This window comes from Mustela putorius, unplaced genomic scaffold, assembly GCF_011764305.1.
Source record: "Mustela putorius furo isolate JIRA1106 unplaced genomic scaffold, ASM1176430v1.1 tig00003962_pilon_pilon_pilon, whole genome shotgun sequence".
NCBI lineage: Eukaryota > Metazoa > Chordata > Mammalia > Carnivora > Mustelidae > Mustela > Mustela putorius.
The window spans coordinates 22,091,297-22,112,016 of record NW_025422106.1 but is presented as its reverse complement, the minus strand read 5'-3'; the positions used below and the strand labels follow the sequence as shown (position 1 = coordinate 22,112,016).

The following is a 20,720-nucleotide window of genomic DNA, read 5'->3' as shown; positions in this document are numbered from 1 at the left end:
GTTGCTGGGTGGGGTGCTAGGGATAGGATGCCTGGGTTGTGGACATTGGGGAGGGTATGTGCTGTGATGACTGCTGTGAAATGTGTAAGCCTGATGATTCACAGACCTGTACCCCTGGGGCAAATAATACATTGTATGTCAATTAAAAAAAAAAAAAAAGAAACAGGTTAACAAAACACAGGACACACTATCCATTGTGCAAGCCGCCATCCCATGGTTTATTCCCTCAAAACTATTTCTAAAAACAGCTTTATAAAAAAAAGCTGGGACTAAGCATGATAGTAATGCTTCAATTGAAGCATTTAATTTTTTTTTAGAAGATTTTATTTATTTGAGAGAGGAGAGAACGTGAGGAGGGTTGAGAGAGAGAGAGAGAGAGCAGGAGGAGGAGCAGAGGGAGAGGAAGAAGCAGACTCCCCCATCCAACAGGGATCCTGATCCCTGATCAAGCAGGGCTCGATCCCAGGAGCCTGAAATCATAACCTGAGCCAAAGGCAAATGTAAAGCATTTAATTTGAATCCTCTAAATACCGTTTCTCTGTTTCATTCCTAGAACAAAAACACAAAACACAATAAAACAAAAACCAGGCATTCTCTGCATTGGACTAAAGCACATTAACTTAGGAAAGGGGCTACACTCCTTAAGAAACTTTGATTCATTCCTCTCCACTCCCTTGATGGTCATTCAGGAATGTGATAAACATACGGCATGCTCTACCTGGCTTCTTGGTGGGATATGCAGGGTGAAGGCAGTGTTCAAACAATGAAAAATGACTATGTTCAAAAATTATTTTTTATAATTTATTATTTATAATTTAGCATTGATCTAACTTGACATTGATTTTACTTACCTTTCAGATTTTTTACCAGATTAATTATATCAGTCAGATAGTAACTAAATTATTATCCAGATAGATTTAATTGCTAAAAGAAAGTTAATATACAGCATTTGGTTAAATGAGGGAATTGCAACTGAGGAGGCAATAGGGATATAAACTCTAGAATTAGGTTGAGAAGACCCATAAGGCTGCTGAGATGAGTGAATGTGCCTGGTGAATGTAAGCTACATATTTCATAAAAGGGCACATAAGTTGTTTATCTCAGCTAATATGTATGCACCTATCTATCACTCAACTAGGTAGTAAATTCTTAGGAAATATGGATCACCTGGATTCACATGAATAAAAAATACACGTACAAATCATAATTGTACTCCCAGGTATGTGCATTAGTAAATGAATTCACACAGCAGTGTGCATGCCAATGCATTTTTTGCACATACACATATCTGCTCCTCAGAATATGCTCTTCAAGCTTCAGAGGAGGAAAAAGGAAATTGTGCAATAAAAGATCTCCTGCCACCAGTGATCATGTTATTATTAGGGGAATGAATTCTCTGCAGTGTGATCTTGGAACATTTGACCATAAAATTAAATACTTAATGGCTATGCTCATTGAAATAAAGCAATTAGCTTGATCATAAACTTTTTTTTTTTTAAAGAAACTTTATTTCTTTTTTAAGTAGACTTCACCCCCCTTGTGGAGCACAATGCAGGGCTTGAATGCACGATCCTGAGATCAAGACCTGAGTTGAAATCAAGAGTCAGATGCTCAACCAGCTGAGCCACCAAGGACCTCTTGGTTATAAATTTTTAAAGGACCACATTAGGAGCCACTGAGGTTGAGAGCTTTACTAATAATATGACCCCACCTGTTTTATTGATAAATAATATTACTCACCTGTTCTAAGCCACTTATTTTCTCTTCTTTTGTTTCAACATAGCCTCTCTTAAAAAAGGATGTGAGGGTCTCACTTACACTCAAGGGGGTATCTTCACCAACAAATGTCTCCAGAAGTTGCACAAACTGGAGCAGATTTAAGGAAACTCCATTGAAAGCACTTCTACCTTTTATGTCCTTGTAAGACTGAATATTTCTGATAATTGAGTGTAGGTCTATAAAGCAGGAAACATACAACAAACAGTAAAGTGGACAATTTCTTAAAGCTTAGAGGAAAATACACAGATACTTATTGTAATAAACATCTGTTACTCTTTTCCTGTCAGAAACCCATGCTCCCTTCATTAGGAAAACATCTTTTCCCCACTGTTAGCTTATATTTTTATTTTCATTTCACATGTATCAATAGTTTTTATTGCTGAGTAATATTCCATTTATAAATATATCACAATTTTTTATTTATTCTCATACTGATAGATATCTGGAATGTTTCCAGAAAGTTCAGGCTATTATGGATATACCTGGTTTACGTATTCTTACATATGTTTTGCTCTTGTCATTGTAAACATGCTTTTAACTCTATTGGATAAATAACTGGAGTTGGAAATTCTGGATCATGGGTAAATATGTGTTTGGTTTTACAATAAACACACAGATATTTTCTGAAGTAACTGTAACATTTTAAACTCCCACCAACAATCCTGAAAACTTCCAGTTTCTCCACAATCTTGCCAAGAGTCAGTGTTGTCAGTCTTTTTCATTTTAGCCATTCGGGTCATATGTAGTGGTTTCTCGTCATAATGTTAGTCTGTTTTTCATGACGACTAATGACATTGCACACTTCTTCATGTGTTCATTGCTCATTCTTACATGTTTTATTTGCAAAGCATCTATTGACTTGTTCTACTAATTTATACTATGTTGTTTATATTTTTTTGAGTTGTTGAAGATCTTAATATTTCCTGGATACCAGTCCTTTGTCAGATACAAATTTTAAAATTGTCCACGTATTTTTTCCATATCTGTGGTTTATATACATACTTCTTTAATGACATGTTTTAATAAACAAAAGTTTTATTTGATGAGCTCTAATTTGTCATCTTATTCTTTACGGTAGGTTTTTTTTTTTTTTTAATGTTTCAAGTTTCTATTTAAATTCCAGTTAGTTAAGATACAGTGTGATAATAGTTTCAGGTGTACAATATAGTGATTCAGTACTTCCATACATCACCCTGTGCTCATCACAAGTACTGTCTTTAACCCCCATCACCTGTTAACCACCCCCTCTGCTCTGGTAACCATCAGTTTTTTCTCTATAATTGAGAGTCTGTTCCTCTCTCTCTTTCTCATTTGTTCTCCTTTGTTTATTTTGTTTCTTGAATTCCACATATGATTGAAATCATATATTAGTCTTTCTCTGACTTACTTCACTTAGCATAATATATATTAGCTCCATTCACTTTGTTGGAAAGGACAGATTTCATCCTTTTTTATGATGGAGTAATATTCCATTATATATATTTTATATATCTTTGTAATATATATATATTTATGTAATACATTATATGTAATGAATATTATATGTAATTTTATATATTATATGCAATATATATTATATGTAATTATGTGTGTGTGTGTATATATATTAAAACCTCTTTTTTAAAAAAAGATTTTATTTATTTATTTGACAGAGATCACAAGTAGGCAGAGAGAGGCAGGCAGAGAGAGAGGCAGGGAAGCAGGCTCCCCGCTGAGCAGAAAGCCCGATGTGGGGCTAGATCCCAGGAGCCTGGGATCATGACCTGAGCTGAAGACAGCGGCTTTGACGCACTGAACCACCCAGATGCCCCTTCTTTCCCTTTTTTTAAAGAGACCTTATTTATTTGAGAGAGACCAGGAACTCAAGTTGGGGGAGGGGCAGTGGGAGAGGCAGAGACAGGCAGACTCCCCGCTGAGCAGGGGGCCTCTGGGGTTCTATCTCAGGACACTTAACTGACTGAGACACCCAGGCACCCCTACACTACACCCAGATACCCTACACCCTTACACTACATTTTCCTTATCGATTCATCGGTTGATGGACATTTGGGCTGTTCCCATAATTTGGCTATTGTTGTTAATGCTGCTATAAACATCGAGGTGCATGTATGCCTTTGAATTAGTATTTTTGAATTCTTTGAGTAAATACCCAGTAGTGCAGTTTCCAGATGGTAGGGTAGTTCTATTTTTAACTCTTTGAGGGGCCTCCATACTATTCTCCACAGTGGCTGTACCAGTTTGCATTCCCACCAACAGTATAAGAAGGTTTCTCTTTCCCTGTATCCTCATCAACACCTGGTATGTCCTGTGTTGTTAATTGTAGCCATTCTGACAGGTGTGTCGTGGTATTTCACTGTAGTTTTGATTTGTATTTCCCTGATGAGGAGTGACGTTGAGCATCTTTTCCTGTCTCTGTTAGCCATCTGTATGTCTTCTTTGGAGAAATGTCTATTCATGTCTTCTGCCCATTTCTTAACTGGGTTATTTGCAGGGGGTGGGTAGCAAGTTTGATAAGTTCCTTATAGATTTAGATGAATCCGGTGGCACTGAGCATCCCTCACCTTTGCTACAAGACCATGTGATATAGGTCTGGCTAGTGATTTCCATAGGACAGCAATGTAATCCCCTATACGTAATGAGAATGAGCCCCAGAACTTTTGGGGGAACTACTGGGGACCAATCAACTCTTTTAGTATTCTGATTCCTGAACATAAGATATAGACTTAGCAACACCCTTATGGACATGTCTACCACAACATGGAGAAAATGACCTGAAACTGAAAGTTACATAGAGAGGAACAGGGTTGAGAGGCGGAGTCAGTGTCTCATTGCTGTTATTGAGCCCTTGTATTCATTTGTGCCTGAAGCCAGCTGTGGTCTGGATTTGACAGTTAAATAATTCTATAGATACTACTGCAACCTCTCCCCCAAAGAGTATTGACTAATATATTTATCTCGAAGCTCAATCTTATAATACAAAGCATATTTCACAAAATATCAGCCCAGAGACTTATGTTTGATTTATTCACCGAATCAGTCATTCATGCCCTCATGCCTTCCATATGAGATCTGACTTGATCTAAAAAAAATCACACGTGCAGTTTTTCAAAATGGTAAAGCAAAACTGAAATAAAGAAGTAAGACCAAGAGAAGAAGAACATGAACTAGCAGGCCACAGGAGCTTGACCAATGCCGTGCATTTTTACCAAAGTATTTTGAGGATAGAAAGTTTGTTATTTGACCCAGGCTTAAATGAGAAAAGATTTGTAGATAGTAAGAAAATAATCCAAATATAAGTAGTTCTACTACTTGTTGATGAAAGGTAAAATGATAAAAGAGCATTGCAGTAAAATATGGGCTCTTGTTGGAACCATCATTGTTAAATACATGGTTTATCTCAGAGCTAAAAGCTACTCTTTGCTCTCTCTGTTAAGTTGGTCTTTCTTATAAGTCTTCAAAAACAAGATAGATTCAAACGAGTCTCACATATTGAGTTATGAAACTACCAGGGAGAGGAATCGCTGGAATGATTTCTATTGAGTTCTAATATCCGAGACCTGATTCCCTTTGTGTACCTGGATCATAGCTTCAAAACAGTTATAGGGCCACGTGACGGTAAAAACAAATTGTATCCTAATCCATACATTTTGAAGCAGAAAAGCACATACCTACAGGTACACTACCACCAAAAACATTCATCTTGTATATGTTTAGATCCATCAGCTCAGGGACAAAATAGTGCAAAGATCACCCTGCCATTGGGTCTTCGCTAAGTTCAGTCTTTATCATGGGGCACCACAGTAAATTAAATTCATCAGTTGGACTGCCGTCTGGTTTCCTAGTTTGGTTGCTAACCCGTACCTGTGAACCTGGAGTCACTGAGGAGTAAATGTGCCTGTTCCTCATCTTCACATTTGATATTATTCATCTTCCAGTTACAAGTTGAAAGTTCACCTACAAAATATACATTCCATTAAATAGACAATTTAATTTCACTTTCATACTTTGTTCTAAAGTATAAATAAAAGGGGGATTAAATGAGGAGTCACCTGACCATGACTTTCCTTCTATTTCTTGGGATTTATGACAGGATGGATCTTTCTCATTTTCCTTTTTTGTAGTTTCTAAAAGGTACAAAAGAAAGTGGCTATAATGAACTGGAATTTAAATAAAAACTTGAAAGAAAAAAAAAGAAAACTGCTATAAATTGGATATTATCTATTCTATGACACAGTCCTAAATTAATGAATGAGAAATATGCCTTGCATACAGAACACCACAAATATTCTGTCAGGTTATTTCCCATCTATGTTATGTCACATTCAACCACAAAGATATCACTTAATAACTTTACTTGTCGAGAGCAGCTCTATGATGAAAGCTATTTGTTGTACCCAAATATGACCACTCAGCATGAGGGCTACATTTCCTAAACTCTGTCACAGCTAGATGTCACCAAATGCCTGAATTCTGACCAATGTGATGTGTGGGCAAGTGATGTAATGCCTATCTCTTCTCCTTCCTCCTTACCCTTTTTTTTTTTTAAGATTTTATTTCTTTATTTGACAGAGAGAGAGAGAGCACAAGTAGGCAGAGCAGCAGGCAGAGGAAGAGGGAGAAGCAGACTCCCCTGCTGAGCAACAAGCTCAAAGCGGGGCTCCATCCCAGGACCATGAGATCATGACCTTAGCCAAAGGTAGACACTTAACTGACTGAGCCACTCAGGTGCCTCTTCTCCTTACCTTCTGCTCTGAATCTGGATGCGGTAGTGAGCCATCCAGGACTATGTGGTTAGAGGAGACACAAGATAGAACTTGAGCCTCTGCTGATTTCAGGGGACTGAGCTATCATATTAGTTTTAACTTTTATATCAGAAGGAAAGAAACTCCTACGTCATTTAGACATTTCTATTTTGTTTTGGTTTTATTTTTTTAGACACTGTCATTTTGTTTGTTTGCTTGTTTTAAAGATTTTATTTATTTATTGGAGAGAGGGAGAGAGAGCGAGCCCATGAGCAGGGGTAGAGGCCTAGGGAGAGGGAGAAGCAGACTCCCCACTGAGCTGGCAGCCTGGTGTGGGACTCGATCCCAGTACCTGGAGATCATGACCTGAGCCGAAGGCAGAGGCTTAACCATCTGAGCCATCCAGGCATCCCTAGACACTGTCATTTTGGATCACTGTTACACTTAACAAAATTAGGGACGCCTGGGTGGCTCAGTTGGTTAGCAGCTGCCTTCGGCTCAGGTCATGATCCCAGCATCCTGGGATCGAGTCCCGCATCGGGCTCCTTGCTCGGCAGGGAGCCTGCTTCTCCCTCTGCCTCTGTCTGCCTGTGCTCGCTCTCTCTCTCTGATAAATAAATAAAATCTTAAAAAACAACAACAACAAAAAAACACTTAACAAAATTAATTAATAATATCTGATTGAATAGAATGTCACAATTTTTCTAGCTAGTATGTAAGGAGAGCCAAAAATTAACAGCCCTATTTTATGGAGAACCAAACATAATGCTGAAAAACGAGATATTTCCAGTTAGTTACTGATAATGGAGAATCTAAAACATAGGTTACTCATGACTTAGGAGTTTTGAATAAGGATTTTCTTCGGGACTGTGGGACTTTAAAATTAAAGAGCAGATAAAGCTTCTGGAATGTTGCAATGGCATGATTGACAGGGTTTGGGGGCTATGTCTTTCCTGTACATGTAAACTCTTTCGGAACAGCTGAGGTTAGAGGATGAGCAGGAGTCTGGTTTTGAGCCACAGGGTTTCAGATACCCGCCACACACACCCCTGCCCTATTTCACTACACATTCTTTTCTGCGAAACACATTCAGCGGTTGAGTGTTAAGTACTGTGGTTGAAAGAAAGGACCTGCTCGCCACCATCCACCCTCCTTCTCTCTCCGTGTGAATCTCCCAACAGCAGGGGCCATAGGCAGGAAGGTCGTCTCTGGTTCCTCTCACCAGGGAAATTACTTGGTGACCTGGTGGATTTCTTACAGCCTGGTTTCTCTGATAAAATAAAGTTGCTATAGGCACCCCCCCCCCCCAAATTAAGTTAAACTAAATTAAAGACATTTATGCTTAACTGAGGTCTAAGTGGTATTGAGACTGGCTCTCTAAGAAGTTAGAATTTTTCAACAAAAAAGGCATACATTGGCATAGGCCATTCAAAGGAAAAGTCTTCTGCAGAATAAATATTTGAAATGCAGGAGTTTTCTGTCTTAAATATAACTTTCAGAAACTCTTCTAGAACATACATCTTATATAACTGAAAAATGCAAGATCCATTTTATAGTTGAAGTTAAAGACATTTTAAAAAGCAGTTTCTAGGGCGCCTGGGTGGCTCAGTGGGTTGGGCCGCTGCCTTCGGCTCGGGTCATGATCTCAGGGTCCTGGGATCGAGTCCCGCACTGGGCTCTCTGCTCAGCGGGGAGCCTGCTTCCTCCCCTCTCTCTCTCTGCCTGCCTCTCTGCCTACTTGTGATCTCTCTCTGTCAAATGAATAAATAAAATCTTTAAAAAAAAAAAAAAGCAGTTTCTAGGGGTGCCTGGATGGTTCAGTGAGTTAAGCCTCTACCTTCAGCTTAGGTCATGATCTCAGGGTCCTGGGATTGAGCCCCCCATCAGGCCCTCTGTTCAACAGGGAGCCTGCTTCCCCCCGACCTCCTGCCTGCCTCTCTGCCTACTGGTGACCTCTCTGTCAAATAAACAAATAAAATCTTAAAAAAAAAAAAAAGCAGCTCTAATATGAGACATGATACTTAAAATGAAAGGGCTTCTGGGGCTCCCATGTGGCTCAGTCTGAGACTGATTCTTGTTTTTGGCTCAAATCATGATCTCAGGGTCCTGGGATTGAGCCCTGCATCAGGCTCTATGCTCAGCACAGAGTTTGCTTGTCCCTGTCCCTCTGTTCCTCTTCCTGCCTTCTCTCTGTCTCTCTCTCAAATAAATAAATAAATAAAGTCTTAAAAAGAAAAAAAAAATCGAAAACTGAAACCAATCAGGCTTCTACTGCCTTTTCAGGAGTCTAGTGAAATTTTTCATATGTAACATCACAGATGGCTTCCTTATGAATGGGCTTCCTGTGCAAAAGGAATTCTAGGTAAATTGACAATAGAAACATTCTGGTTTGCATTTAATTGATTGTTCAAGGCCTAGACACATGTTGCAGAGCAACATATTTAAGGTCTGAATGATCTGGCATGCCAGAAGAGATCCTAACTGAAATGAGTATTTTCTGAAAAGACTTTTAACAATCACTCCACAAAGCATGGAGCTGATGTCATAGGTGAACTGAGTTACTACCTGACAGACGATATCTTCTTCTTGATGTTGGGACTTCCTCTTGCTGTTCAGGATTCACAAACAGTCCTTCATATATTTTCTCCTGAGTCCTCTCTTTCTGTGGGGAGATGTCAGTGTGCTCATAGGAAGTAGTCTCCCTAGATATATTACTTTCTCTGAAGGTAATACTTTCTGGTTGTAAAGCTGAACCCTGTTGTTTTTCTGGAATTCCCCCTCTGGGTGGTTCTTGTTCTGCAGTTGACCCTTTGTGTGATCCTTGCCCTGCTACTGACTCTCTGTGTGATCCTCGTTCTGAGGTTGACCCTTCGTCTTGACCTTGTGCTGATACTGATGCTCTGTGGAGTCCTCGTTCTGTAGCTGATTCCATGTTGACTCCTTGTTCTGACACTCGTTCTGGTGGCCCTTGTTCTATTACTGAGTCACCATGTGGTTTTTGTTCTATTATTAAGTCTCTACTTGATCCTTGTTCTGGAGTTGACCCCGTATGGGTTTCTTGTTCTGTTACTGATTTTCTGTACAGTTTTTTTTCTCTACTTGACTCTCCGTCTTGTTCTTGTCCTTCAGTTGAAATTCTGCTTGGTTCTTGTTCTGCAGTCATCCTTCTCTGCTGTTCTGGCAGTGTTGACTCACTGTGTTCATCTTGTTTCTGTTGATCTTCTGGAGTTTCAAATGAGTTTCTTTGTGTTTTGCTGGCATGTTTTTCAGAAAGTAATGCATTCATCTCTAAGAGAACTTTGTCAAAGTCTTCATAAATATGTTTCTGATTATCCATGTCTCCCCAGAACTCAGACAAGTCTATCTCTTCAAATTCAATGAGTGGCCCTAATGCAGAAAAAAAATTTTTTCTTTAAATAATTGATGTTAGAATGAAGAATCAGAACTAGTAAATTAATGCAAAACAGTGTTGATCATCATAATTGTAACATGGGCCTATTGATTTAAATAAATAACAGTTACCTTTCCCTACAACACAATAAAAGCAAAAAGATATTCTAGGCAACATAAAAGATGCTCACTACTGTAAGTTAGAAATTATCCCTTCCTAAAAGGTGTAGCTTTGGAAATAAGCATGATTCTTCCTTTTCTAGTTGGAGAGTTGCTTAGACTGTCACAACAGTAGAATTTAACCACTACTTTTGGTCCTCCAACAATAAGCCTAGTATAGGGATGAGGAAGAGGACACATGTCTTCCACCTCAAATACTTTTTTCAGTATCTACAGTATCAAAATAAAAGTAAGTCTCTGTCACTCACTGGGCTATGCTTTCCTGATATTCATTTTTCCCCCCTTCCTTATTCTCTCCATTTCTTTCTTCTTTATTCCTCAATTCTTTTCCTCCCAACTTATGTGAACACCTGTTTCAGAATTCTAGGGAAAGATAGGATGGCATTCACCAGAATCCACTCAAACAATAAAGCAACAACAAAAACAAAGCAATTCTGGTGTCCAGGACTACTCTATATCACCCCCAGATTTTTAAGTATCCAACAATTTTCACAGAGAACTAAAATATTGACATTTTTGGGAAAACCCATCCATTCAAAGACTTTCTCTTCAAAACATAAAAATGGGCACCTGCTTGGCTCAGTTGTTTAAACATCTGGCTCTTGATTTTGGCTCAGGTCATGATCTCAGAGTTTTGAGATCAAGTGCCACATTGGGCTCTGTGCTGGATATGGAGCCTGCTTATCTCTCTCCCCCTCTCCCTCAGCCCCTCCCCCTTCCTTCCTCTCAAAAGAAAAAATAAATAAAAATAAAAACAAAACCCATAATCCTACTTGTTTTGGTAGTAATGTAAAAAAAGATTCTTTACTGTGTAATTTCAGTAAAGCCAGACAAGTAAAAATGCTTGGGAGAAGGAAACATTTTTCTCAGAAATTTTAGAATTCTGAGTTGCACACTAAAACTGGAATTAGCATTACAAACTTAATTTCTAAAACATTCAGATTGCCACTAGAGCACCTCTTCATTTGAATGAACTTAAAATTGAGTTCTAACTTGACCACTTTTAGTATTGGACTATAGTGAAAAAGACATCTAGTTGTGATGAAGAGTGAATCTTGTGGGGAATGAACACTTAGATTAGCTATCATGATCTAAGGGAGATGTCCTGTGAAGGAATTCCATGGGAATACAATGACTTTTATCAGGTGAGTATAATATGTCATTCAAGCTTGAGCATCTCCTTCTGAATGGCACTTACATTGTCTTGGGTTTCGCAGCAAACTTCTAAGCGTTTTTGAACTTTGGTCATAGAATGTTTCCAGCAAGACCAATGTCCTCTGCCGATCCAAAAACCCTACCTAGGCAGAAAGTTAGCAGTTAGTTCATACAGGAGATTTGAGATTTTTATGTAAATGAATATGGTTTAGTGAAGCTTTTATCATCGCCTCAGGTACCATCATTATGTAAATAAAGCTGCGGAGTCAAAAATCAGGAAAGCTATATCTTAACTTTAGGCTTATTCTCTATTTCCCCATCCTGTGACATGTGTAAATGCCCTGCACTTAATAGATGCTTAACAATAGTTACTGACTTGATTGCTAAAGCCAATGTATAATGCTCAATTCTTATCCAATTAGACCTGAGGACAGCACTTAACCACTCCCAACTCGTTCTTTTTTGTATCATTTCTGAGAAACATTTTAACAGAAAAATAGAGAAAATTATAAAACTAACACTTGTGTTCCCAACACCCAGAAATTATGATTGTTACTATTTTGGGTATGTACTTTAAAAACATATAATTGATATCATAGTACATATGTACTTCTTAAAGTTCCTTTTGTTTACTCAACATTGAGATCAACTCGTATATGTGAAGAGATATATTTTATTCCTTTTTTGCTGCTTGTTCTGTAATTAAAAAAATTTTTTTAGATCTATTTATTTATTTGAGAGGGAGGAGCAGAGGGAGAGGGAGAGAATCCTCAAACAGACTCCCTGCCCAGATGCAGCATTGTCCTAGGACCCTGAGATCATGACCTGAGTGGAAATCAAGAGTTATCTTCTTCACCAACTGAGCCACCCAGGTACCCTCAAAACACTGTAATTTTTTTGAATTTTTTATAAACATATAATGTATTATTAGTCCCAGGGGTACAGGTCTGTGAATTGCCAGGTTTACACACTTCCCAGCACTCACCATAGCACTTACCCTCCCCAATGTCCATAAAAAACACTGTAAACTTTTTTAAAGTCCCTTTATTGATGGGCGTTTAGATTATTTCCAGTGTTCAGATACTAAAATAATGCTGCAGTGAATATACTTATACACATTCCTTGCATACATGTATGAACATTTCTGTGGGTAAGTAATTAAAAGTGTTCATTTTTATCATGTTCAGTTAGCCGGCAAAATGGATATCATTTATTTGTCAGAGATAGAGAGAGAAAGGGAGCACAAGCAGAGGGAGCAGCAGGCAGAGGGAGAAGCAAGGTCCCAGCTGAGCAGGGAGTCTGATGCGGGACTCAATCACAGGACTCCAGGAACATGACCTGAGCCAAAGGCAGTCGCGTAACCAACTGAGCCATCCAGGTGCTCCAATTTGTAAATTTTTGATAATGATCATTCTGTTATCTATATAGCAAATACTCTTTCCCAGTTTAATCTCTTCTTTTTTCATTTAACTTTTGGTGAGTTTAACTAGATCAATGTTTTTAATTTTGAGGTAGCCAAATATATCAATTAGTTCTTGAATGGTTTATGCTTACTAGAGGTATTCTCTAAGAAATATTACCTATACCAAGGTCAAAAGTCATCCTCTATACTCTATATGTGTTCTAAAGCTTTTATAATTTTGTTTTCCACATTCAGGTCTTTGATTAGATTAGGACATATTTTTGCACATTATTGAGGCTCTAACCTAATTTTAATTTTTTCCCAATTGTCCCAACTTAGCATTTACTGATTAGTCTCTTATCACTGAATTATTTGCTACCTGTGCTATGCACTAAATCCTCACATACTCATAAATCTGAGGCCAGGCCAAATATTGTTAATATAACTTTATTTCTAAAAAAAAAAAAAAAGAAAAAAAGAGGGAAATCGGGGCTCAGTTGGTTAAGCATCTAAGTCTTGATTTCAGCTCAGGTCATGATCTCAGGGTCATGGGATTAAATCCCATGACTGGCTCCATGTTCAGTGGATTTTCTCCCTCTTCCTCTGCTTATTTTCTCTCTTTAAATAAACCTTTTAAAAAAATGAGGGAAATCCTTCTCAACTTGTTCTTCTTATAATTGTTTTTGCTATATTTGGACCTTCATTTCCATAGAGGTTTTAAAAAGGAAATCTTTTGAAAAAATACAACATACATTCAGAAAAGTATACAGATAATAAGCAAATGGTTTTTGTCATAGTATAATCGCACACGGGAGCTGTTTCTCAAAGGAGAATAGTCAACATTAGTAGAGGGCATGATTTTGTTCTAAAAGTCAAGGAATCTACCCTGTAATTCTTCTACTGCAAATTGCCATAACATTTTAATTTGCCCCATACTCTTCAAATACCGTCAGATCGTCTAGGTAATAAGGTACAAGGCAAAGAAGAGTTTTTGCAGCCTACAAAGTCTACAAAGACTTTTCTTGCTGTGGGACTTAACTCTTGCAACTGACAGCTCAACTAATGTGTAAGAGCAGCACATGAGAGTAAAGTTGTTCTTAAAATAGGTCCAATAAGGTCCAATAAGCATTGTGCTTCTTGGTGATATGTGGCACATTTGCCTCGTATTTTGAGATATTCTGTTATGCTTCAGACTACTAGACTGCTAAAACTGTTACAAAGATGGTAAGCCCTGATACTACATGGCTTTTATCTTTTTCCCTCAGACACATATGGGTTATACCAAGGCATCTAAAGCTTCTTCATGCTCAGCAGGTCCAATCACCATGATGGAAATCATCGAGGTAGTAGATCTGATGTTCTGTGGGATGTCTGCATAATAGATTATAATAGAAAGAAAGAGGGCTGCTTTAGTGCTATGGTGAGGCATAAAAGTATAGTGCTGACAGGTGAAGTCAGACTTCTGTCTGTCCTTGTAAAGTGCTCTGGAGAAAATAGTATTTGACAACCCAGTAGTTGTGAATGAGGGGGCTGTGTCAATGTGGTTCAATAAAGATTCCACATGGTGAGTAACAACTGCAAATGGAGTCATAGTAACCTACAAACATTTTTTTAAATGTTAAAACAATTTTTTAAATGTTTAACCTACAAACAGTTTACCTTCTGCATAGGCAAAAGAGCAGAATCATATAAGAATGTGATCAGGTACTTTTTCTGAATCCTTCACATCACCCATGTATTTTTATATCTAATTTCTGTGGAATTGTTCTGTTTTTGTTTTATTTATCTATGTATTCATGTATGCTTGTATGTATGTATGTATGTATGTATGTATGTATTTATGTATGTAGTAGTTGTATTTTCCATTCTGGCAGACAGAGAAGGTTCAGGAGTTTCTATTTGGTCCTTCCTACTGTGATAGATTTCAGCCCCCAATTTGTAAGGATGCTGTTAGTTGCTGACTATGTCTATTCCAATTATACATTCAGGAACCAGAAATGAACATAGCTAAGGTCACAGATTAATTGGGGGACCAAAATACTATTTATCACTTGATATCTATAAACTCTACTTTTAACCAGTAGTCCACTGGGGCATTTTGAGATTGTAGGGATTAGTATTAACTTGAGTTAGTGTCAGTTAGGAGTCAGTGTCTGGTAATCTCAGAAAGTCTGGGATATCTCCTTCCTTCCAATATATTTCACTCTAGTATATCCTTCCTTCCAATATATTTCACTCTAGTAAATGGCTACAGGTCTTTTGAGGAACACTTGGGAGTAAGATCTACTGTATTTGCTTGAGGCAGTCTTGTAGGATTCTTCTTCAAGAGAGCCAGCCTCTTACTCTACATCAAAGAATTCTAGGTGTATAAATTGGCTTAAGTCTGGAAACTAGATAAGAAGCTAAGATTCTCCATTGAGGTGTCTCAACTGTTTCTGGCCCCATAGTTAGAGCTTTTCTATAAAAAACTCTAGCAACAATTTAGTAGATATCCTATCTATTTAACCTCAATGGAAATAATGATCACCACAGAAAATCCATGTGGGTCAAAATTTTCAGATAGTCACTTTAATTCTTGCTATTCATTGTGGTAATTCTAACTATATATTCAGTAAGTAGGTAAATAACTGAGGTGTGAGTCCTAGACAAAATGAGCCCATTATAATATGGGCTTCGACCTTGGGCAGCAAACCAAAATACTATTTATCTATGGTATTGATGAGCACTGATTTTGACCAGTAGACCTCATTTCTGGCAATTATATACCATATACCATGTCTTCTATCACTCTGGAATCCCATAAGAATCCCATAATTTTAATGGCAGTATCTACTACCATCATCTTTAGCCTACAGAGAACAGTTACTAAAGATGCTAATATTCCCTTCATTGACATATTTCTCAAGAAAGTGCCATCTGGACCTTTTGGGAGGATATGGTAAAGGTGCATAATAGGTAGGTTACATAAGAGAAATCAACTTCAGCAACCTTATAAGCCTTTGGATTTCTTCCTCTATAGCATGCCAAGAAGATTCTGGCATCTCAGTCTCATTGAATATAGGCCTTATTTTGGGTCAAAGTTTCAGTTTACCTACCAAGGGAACTGTTAAAACCATTCTCAGATACTAAAAATATTACAGCTAAGTAAATCTTCTAAGTATATAAGTATTGACAAGTTTGAGCCAATCCAAACTTATATCCATCCTTCTTAGTCGAAAAGTTTTGTAATCAATCCCCACACATATCCTGCAGGTTTTTGTCGTTATAAATGAGCAAAAACCTTGCTATTCTCTTGGAGTACCAACAGTAACTTCTCAGTCCAGATTTGACTTGTCCTGATGGGACATGCTGAGATATGACTCCAATTTTGGGTCTAAAGGCAATGAATGTTGTACAGGTGGGCCTTAAGGAAAATAGACATACCCCTGTAAGCTAATTGCCTTAAGTGAAGTTATTACAGAGACTCTAAGTGAATAAAATCTAATATTCTCAAATAGGAGAGGGATTGCTTCTGCTGCCAAGGGAGGCTTAGAGAGATTTGTAGCTCAGGTCTTAGCTTCCATCCAAATGTAAACATTCTAAGTCTCAGGACCTCTGTTTTTCAAGAGGCATGTTAACTTTCACATAACAGACTTGGCAACTGTATGAATTCAACTTACATTTTAATCCTGTCACATTAAATTTGTAGGCTTATTTTTCATCCATATCTATCCTGAATCTACAAGAAATAGATTCCTTCAAAGTCATCATGAAATCTTTCTTGTTTTCTGACTGCAACTTGAGTTGAGAATTTAAAGCCTTCAGGTTGTTTTTCACTTTCTACAACCTCTCCAATGCAGTGAAATGAAGTCCATTCACTGAGAGCCCTTATAGTCAACACTTACTGTAATTATGGTTAAATGCAGCAGCCACTTGTTCCCTTAAAGCCCTTCCTTCAAAAGGCAACTTCTGGGACTTCATCAAAATCAAAAGCTTCTGCACAGCAAAGGAAACAGTCAAGGAAACAAAGAGGCAACCCACAGAATGGGAGAAGATATTTGCAAATGGCAGTATAGACAAAAGGTTGATATCCAGGATCTATAAAGAACTCCTCAAACTCAACACACACAAAACAGATAATCATATCAAAAAATGGGCAGAAGATATGAACAGACACTTCTCCAATGAAGACATACAAATGGCTATCAGGCACATGAAAAAATGTTCATCATCACTAGCCATCAGGCAGATTCAAATTAAAACCACATTGAGGGGCACCTGGGTGGCTCATTGGGTTAAGCCTCTGCCTTCGGCTCAGGTCATGATCCCAGGGTCCTGGGATCGAGCCCCCTGCGTCGGGCTCTCTGCTCAGCGGGGAGCCTGCTTCCTCCTCTCTCTCTGCCTGCCTCTCTGCCTACTTGTGATTTCTGTCTGTCAAATAAATAAATAAATATCTTAAAAAAATAAAACCACATTGAGATATCACCTTACACCAGTTAGAATGGCCAAAATTAGCAAGACAGGAAACAACATGTGTTGGAGGGGATGTGGAGAAAGGGGAACCCTCTTCCACTATTGGTGGGAATGCATGTTGGTGCAGCCTCTTTGGAGAACAGTGTGGAGATTCCTCAAGAAATTAAAAATAGAACTTACCTATGACCCTGCAATTGCACTCCTGGGTATTTACCCCAAAGATACAGATGTAGTGAAAAGAAGGGCCATCTGTACCCCGATGTTTATAGCAGCAATGGCCACGGTTGCCAAACTATGGAAAGAACCAAGATGCCCTTCAACGGACGAATGGATAAGGAAGATGTGGTCCATATACACTATGGAGTATTATGCCTCCATCAGAAAGGATGGATACCCAACTTTTGTAGCAACATGGATGGGACTGGAAGAGATTATGCTGAGTGAAATAAGTCAAGCAGAGAGAGTCAATTATCATTATGGTTTCACTTATTTGTGGAGCAGAACATGGAGGACATGGGGAGTTAGGAGAAGGGTGTTGGGGGAAATTGGAAGGGGAGGTGAACCATGAGAGACTATGGACTCTGAAAAACAATCTGATGGGTTTGAAGTGGTTGGGGGGAGGGAGGTTGGGGGAACCAGGTGGTGGGTATTAGAGAGGGCACAGATTGCATGGAGCACTGGGTGTGGTACAAAAACTGTTATGCTGAAAATAAATAAAAATAAAAAATAAATTTTTAAAAAGGCACTCCATCCTAAACAACCACAGAGATAATTTTTAAAAACTTTTTCACTGAGGAATAATAGATATGTAGGTGGGGGTATTTGGATGGCTAAGTTGGTTAAGCATCTGACACTTGATCTCAGCTCAGACCTTTGATCTCAGGCTCTGTGCTGGGCTCCACCCTGGGCATGGAACATTATTTATTTTTTAAAATTTTTTTAGATTTTATTTATTTATTTGACAAAGAGAAAAAGAATACAAGCTGGTAGAGCAGGAGGCAGAGGCCAAGAGAGAACAGGCTCCCCACAGAGCAGGGAGCCTGATGTGGGGCTCAAATTTAGGACCCTGGGATCATGACCTGAGCCCAAGGCAGCTGCTTAACTGACTGAGCCACCCAGGCACCCGTGGAGCATACTTTTAAAAAATATAATATGGTATGCAAATCCCAAGTGTTTAGCTCAATGAGTGTTTACCTATCTATACTCCGTATAAGTACCACTCAGGTAAAGAGATAGAACGTTTTTATCATTGCCTGAAGACTCCTTCATGGTTTCTCTTAGTCCATAATTCCTCCAAAGGTAATTATTATTCTGATATTTTCACTATAGTTTGCATTTTTAAAATTTCACATAGATGGCATTATACAGTACATGTCCTTTTGTATCTTCTTTTGTTCAATATATCCATGAATGTTATTCATGTTTCCTTTGTAATTTATTTTTCATGGTTACATAATATTCCATTGCATTACTATATAAACATTTATTTAATCTTACTATTGTTGATATATATTTGTATTGTTTTTATTTTTTTTTAAAGATTTTATTTATTTGTCAGAGAGAAAGAGAGAGTAAGCCCAGGCAGACAGAATGATAGGCAGAGGGAGAAGCAGGCTCCCTGCCGAGCAAGGAGCCCGATGTGGGACTCAGTCCCAGGATGCTGGGATCATGACCTGAGCCGAAGGCAGCTGCTTAACCAACTGAGTCACCCAGGCGTCCCTTGTTTTTAGTTTTTGACTATTACAAATAAAGCCATAAATATTCTTGTTTTTTTTAATTGACCTGAATGAAGTATAACTTACATCCAATAAAATTAGCCAATTTTAAGTGTAGAGTTCAATGGTTGTGAAAATGTATACACCCATGTAACTACTACCACAATGAAGATATGGATTTTTTCATTAAACCAATAAGTTTTCTTGTGCTGCTTTGTAATCAGTCCCCACTACTCATGGCCCCAGAAAACTATCATTCTGCTTTCTATTCCTATAGACTAGTTTTCCTTTTTCTGTATTTTCATATAAATGAAATAAGGTAGCATGTATTCTTTTATGTCTTCCTTCTTTCATTTGTTATAATATTTTTGAAAATCATCAATGTTATTGTGTGTATTGGTAGCTCATTTCTTTTTTTTATTTTTATTTTTTAATTTAATTTTATTTTTTCAGTGTTCCAAGATTCACTGTTTTTGCACCACACCAGTGCTCCATGCAATACGTACCCTTCTTCTTCTTTTTTTTTTTTTAAAGATGCGTACCCTTCTTAATATCAACAACCAGGCTTACCTAACAGCTCATTACTTTTTATTGCTGAGTAATATTCCATTGTATGGCTATACTACAGTGTGTTTATCCCTAAGTTGATGGGCACTTGGGTTGTTTCTAGTTCAGAGTTGTTGTGAATTAGACTACTAAGAGCATTTGCATATAAGGATTTGAATATACATATATTTCCAATTTTTCAAATTTTATTTCATTTCTTCTTGGTAAATACCTAGGAGTTGCTGGTTGCTGGGTCATATGGTTAGTATATGTTTAACTTATTAAGAAATTGCCAAAATGTTTTCCAAAGGGGTTATTCCATTCCTATCAGCAGCACGTGAGGATTCTACTTGTTCCACATCTTTGCCAATACTTGTCATTGTCAGCCTTACCTTTTTTTTTTTTTTAAATTTCAGTATGGTTAATGTATAGTGTTCTATTAGTTTCAGGTGTACAATAGAATAATCCAACAATTCTGTACATTACTCAGTGCTCATCATAAGTGATTCTTAATCTCTTCTACTTATATCCTCCCACCCCCCCCATCCCCTTCCTCTCTGGTAACCATTAGTTTGTTCTCTATAGGTACGAATCTGTTTTTTGATTTCTCTCTCTCTTTCTTTCTTTCTTTGTTCATTTGTTTTGTTTCTTAAATCCCACATATGAGTGAGACCATATGGTACTTATCTTTCTCTGACTGGCTTAATTCACTGAGCATTAAACCCTCTAGATCTATCCATGTTGTTGGAGCAATATTCAAGGAGGATAGCCTGAAGGATGCACAGACATTTCAGATTTTATAAAATATATTCCTTACTTAAACCAAGTTGGCAAGGATCTGAGAACCTAGACTGCAATATGTCGGCTCCTTTAAGAATTGTTTTTTTCAGAGCAGCCGATTCTTGATTTTGGCTTAGGTCATGATTTCAGGTCATGAGACCAAGCTCCACACTGAGTAGGGAGCCTGCTTAAGATTCTCTCCCTCGGCTGCATTCTCTCTCTCTCAAAAAAAAAAATTGTGTTTTTCTGAGTTGTAGTCTTACGTGGTGCCATTTGTCTATATTTAAGGCAGTTATAAGAAAGTGTCCTAAGAAAGTGTTTCATTTCTTATAAGGCCATCATAATGGATGTTCCCTTCATTGCATAGGGCCCCATAAATGAGCACTTCCAAGAGAAACTCCCGACTCTACTTTGAATCCCAAATTTCTGTATGTCTTCTTTTTCTTTTTGGAGTGGGAGGGGGAGGAGGGAGAGAGAGAGAGATTGAGAATCTCAAGCAGGCTCTACACTTGGTGCAGAGCTCAACGTGGGCCTCAGTCTCACAACCTTGAGATCATGACCTGAACTGAAATCAAGAGA

At 38.0% G+C, this 20,720-nt stretch overlaps 1 protein-coding gene across 2 annotated transcripts in view; it reads right to left on the bottom strand.

The window, feature by feature from the left end:
* Positions 1 to 20,720, bottom strand: part of EFCAB5 (EF-hand calcium binding domain 5) — a 163,097-nt gene that overhangs the window by 49,372 nt on the left and 93,005 nt on the right. For both annotated transcript variants that reach the window (XM_045070255.1, XM_045070256.1), the window contains 5 exons: positions 11,290 to 11,389; positions 9,087 to 9,908; positions 5,829 to 5,903; positions 5,641 to 5,733; positions 1,741 to 1,955 (listed from right to left, as the gene is read on the bottom strand). In XM_045070255.1, the coding sequence (XP_044926190.1) occupies positions 1,741 to 1,955; positions 5,641 to 5,733; positions 5,829 to 5,903; positions 9,087 to 9,908; positions 11,290 to 11,389 (1,305 nt within the window). The remainder of the gene's footprint in view (positions 1 to 1,740; positions 1,956 to 5,640; positions 5,734 to 5,828; positions 5,904 to 9,086; positions 9,909 to 11,289; positions 11,390 to 20,720) is intronic.